Genomic DNA, 2,021 nt, shown 5'->3' on the forward strand with positions numbered 1-2,021 from the left:
TATTGGGGGACCTGAACACACCTCTCAGCATTGGACAAATCATCTAGGCAACAAATCAACCGAATAACCATTACTCTTTAAGAAGGAGAGTAGAAATCTAGGGTTATCAGTGGTGGGAGGGGAAGGAAGAAGGAGATAGGGAGAGATTAGACAAGGGGCATAAAGAATAAGTACAATTCGTAATAATATCCATACTGGTAATATAGATTTGATCAACAGACGTCAACATTGAATCCCAAAAATATGCATAATCAGTTATAATTCAACAACAACAAAAAAAGAGAGATGTCTGATGGCTATTCATTAAGACCTGAAAATAAAATTGAGGAGTAAATCTAAAAACTGTCGATTTAAATTGCAGGATTCCATTCTAGTTTGTGTAACTTGAATAACATTTTTAGTTATTTAACTCTTCCTTGTCCCATGGATAGAGAGAAATGTTTTAAATGCTCTTCCTTAACTCTGTACCTGTACTGATACTTTCATTTGCTTTTTAGGTTCAGTATACCACTTTGATAAGTCAACGTCATCTTGCATTTCTACTAATGCTCTTCTTCCAGATCCGTATGAATTGGAGAGGTAATTTTTTCTTTGTAGTTTTACTTGCACTATTTATGTGAGGTTAAATAACCCTAGGGGTGGGAACTAATGCGCCTCTATGGCTCTCTGCTCAGGCTAGGTTCCTGCTCAGACCAAGCTCCTCATTAAAGTGTCCTTTTCTGTGGCACATCCTCCAAATAAATATTTATATATTCTGAAGAATATTTTTATTCTCATCTGTCNTTGTCATTGTGATGATGCTGCATAACAATACCCTCAGTGGTTTACAGAAGCAAACGTTTTATATTACATTCATGGTTCTGTAGGTTGGCTGAGATTCAGCCACTTTTGAGTGGGCTCAACTAGGCTCAACTAGGCTCACCTGGACGAGGCTGGACTCCAGGTTTCAAGTCAGGTTCAGGTCTGTTTCACATGTCTTTATTCCAAGACTGGGGCTAAAGGAACAACAGCCCCCTGGGGTATATTCTTCTGTGAAAATGATGAAAACTCTGGAGGAGGCTGCAGAAACTAGCCATACCTCTTCACACCTGAGACCTAGCAAGCAGTCACTTCGGGCAAAGCAGATCAGATGGCCAACTGCTAAGCCAGGGGGACAGGCATATATACTCTACCCTCTCTGAGGGAGGCCCCACAGGGTCACCTGGCAATGTGGTAGGAAGTGTAATTCTATCACAGGGAAGGAATAAAGAGTTGGAAGCAATAATTCAGTCTTTCAATCCATGAAATAGGCATAAGATCCGTGTAACAAAAGTTACAGATGACCAGTTCCTACAGGGTCATTTCATCAGGGTCCAATGAACTGAAATAGTTGTTGATGGAACATATTCTCTCTCATTAAATCCAGTTCCATAATAGTGAGTGCTGTTTTCTCTTTTACAAACCAGTGGTTGGCAAACTTTTTTTGTAGAGGGCTGTGTCGTAAATATTTTCGACTTTGCAGGCTATACAGTCTGTGTTGCAATTACACAACTCTGCCTCTATAATGCTAAAGCAATCATAGACAATACTAGACAAATAGGTGTGGCTGTTTTCCAAAAACCTTTACTTACAAAAATGAGCAGCAGCCAGATTTGACCTTGGGGCCATAGTTAGCTAACCCCTGCTATAAACCCTTTTGTTAGGAAGTGTTTATTGGTTATATCTCATTAACTGCCACTCTTTTATGTAAAAGTTGTGTCTTGGGGCTTAGCTAAAACAGTCTTTCTCTCCTGTCTGACATTGACAAACTTGGGTATAGCTTTAATTAACTTTGGGAAATGTTTTACTTGTACAGTAAGACAGTGAAAATTGTCATTAACTAAAAACATAAATTTCTATCCTAAAAGCCTTATGTCAAGCACCGAGTAGCTTTATGAATATATAATAATAATAATAATAATAATCGTCTTATTAGAGAGCAAATTTTGAACACCACTCTTAAAAGAGATATAGCTGCCATTTATTTATTTTCCAACGCTGAA

The 2,021-nt window shown here is 38.3% G+C and overlaps 1 protein-coding gene across 2 annotated transcripts in view; it reads left to right on the forward strand.

The window, feature by feature from the left end:
* The window catches only part of SETD7 (SET domain containing (lysine methyltransferase) 7), a 65,143-nt gene that overhangs the window by 32,448 nt on the left and 30,674 nt on the right, over positions 1-2,021 (forward strand). For both annotated transcript variants that reach the window (XM_008581990.1, XM_008581991.1), the window contains exon 5: positions 498-579. In XM_008581990.1, the coding sequence (XP_008580212.1) occupies positions 498-579 (82 nt within the window). The remainder of the gene's footprint in view (positions 1-497; positions 580-2,021) is intronic.

This window comes from Galeopterus variegatus, unplaced genomic scaffold (genome assembly GCF_000696425.1).
Source record: "Galeopterus variegatus unplaced genomic scaffold, G_variegatus-3.0.2 Scaffold2500, whole genome shotgun sequence".
Classification (NCBI taxonomy): Eukaryota; Metazoa; Chordata; class Mammalia; order Dermoptera; family Cynocephalidae; genus Galeopterus; species Galeopterus variegatus.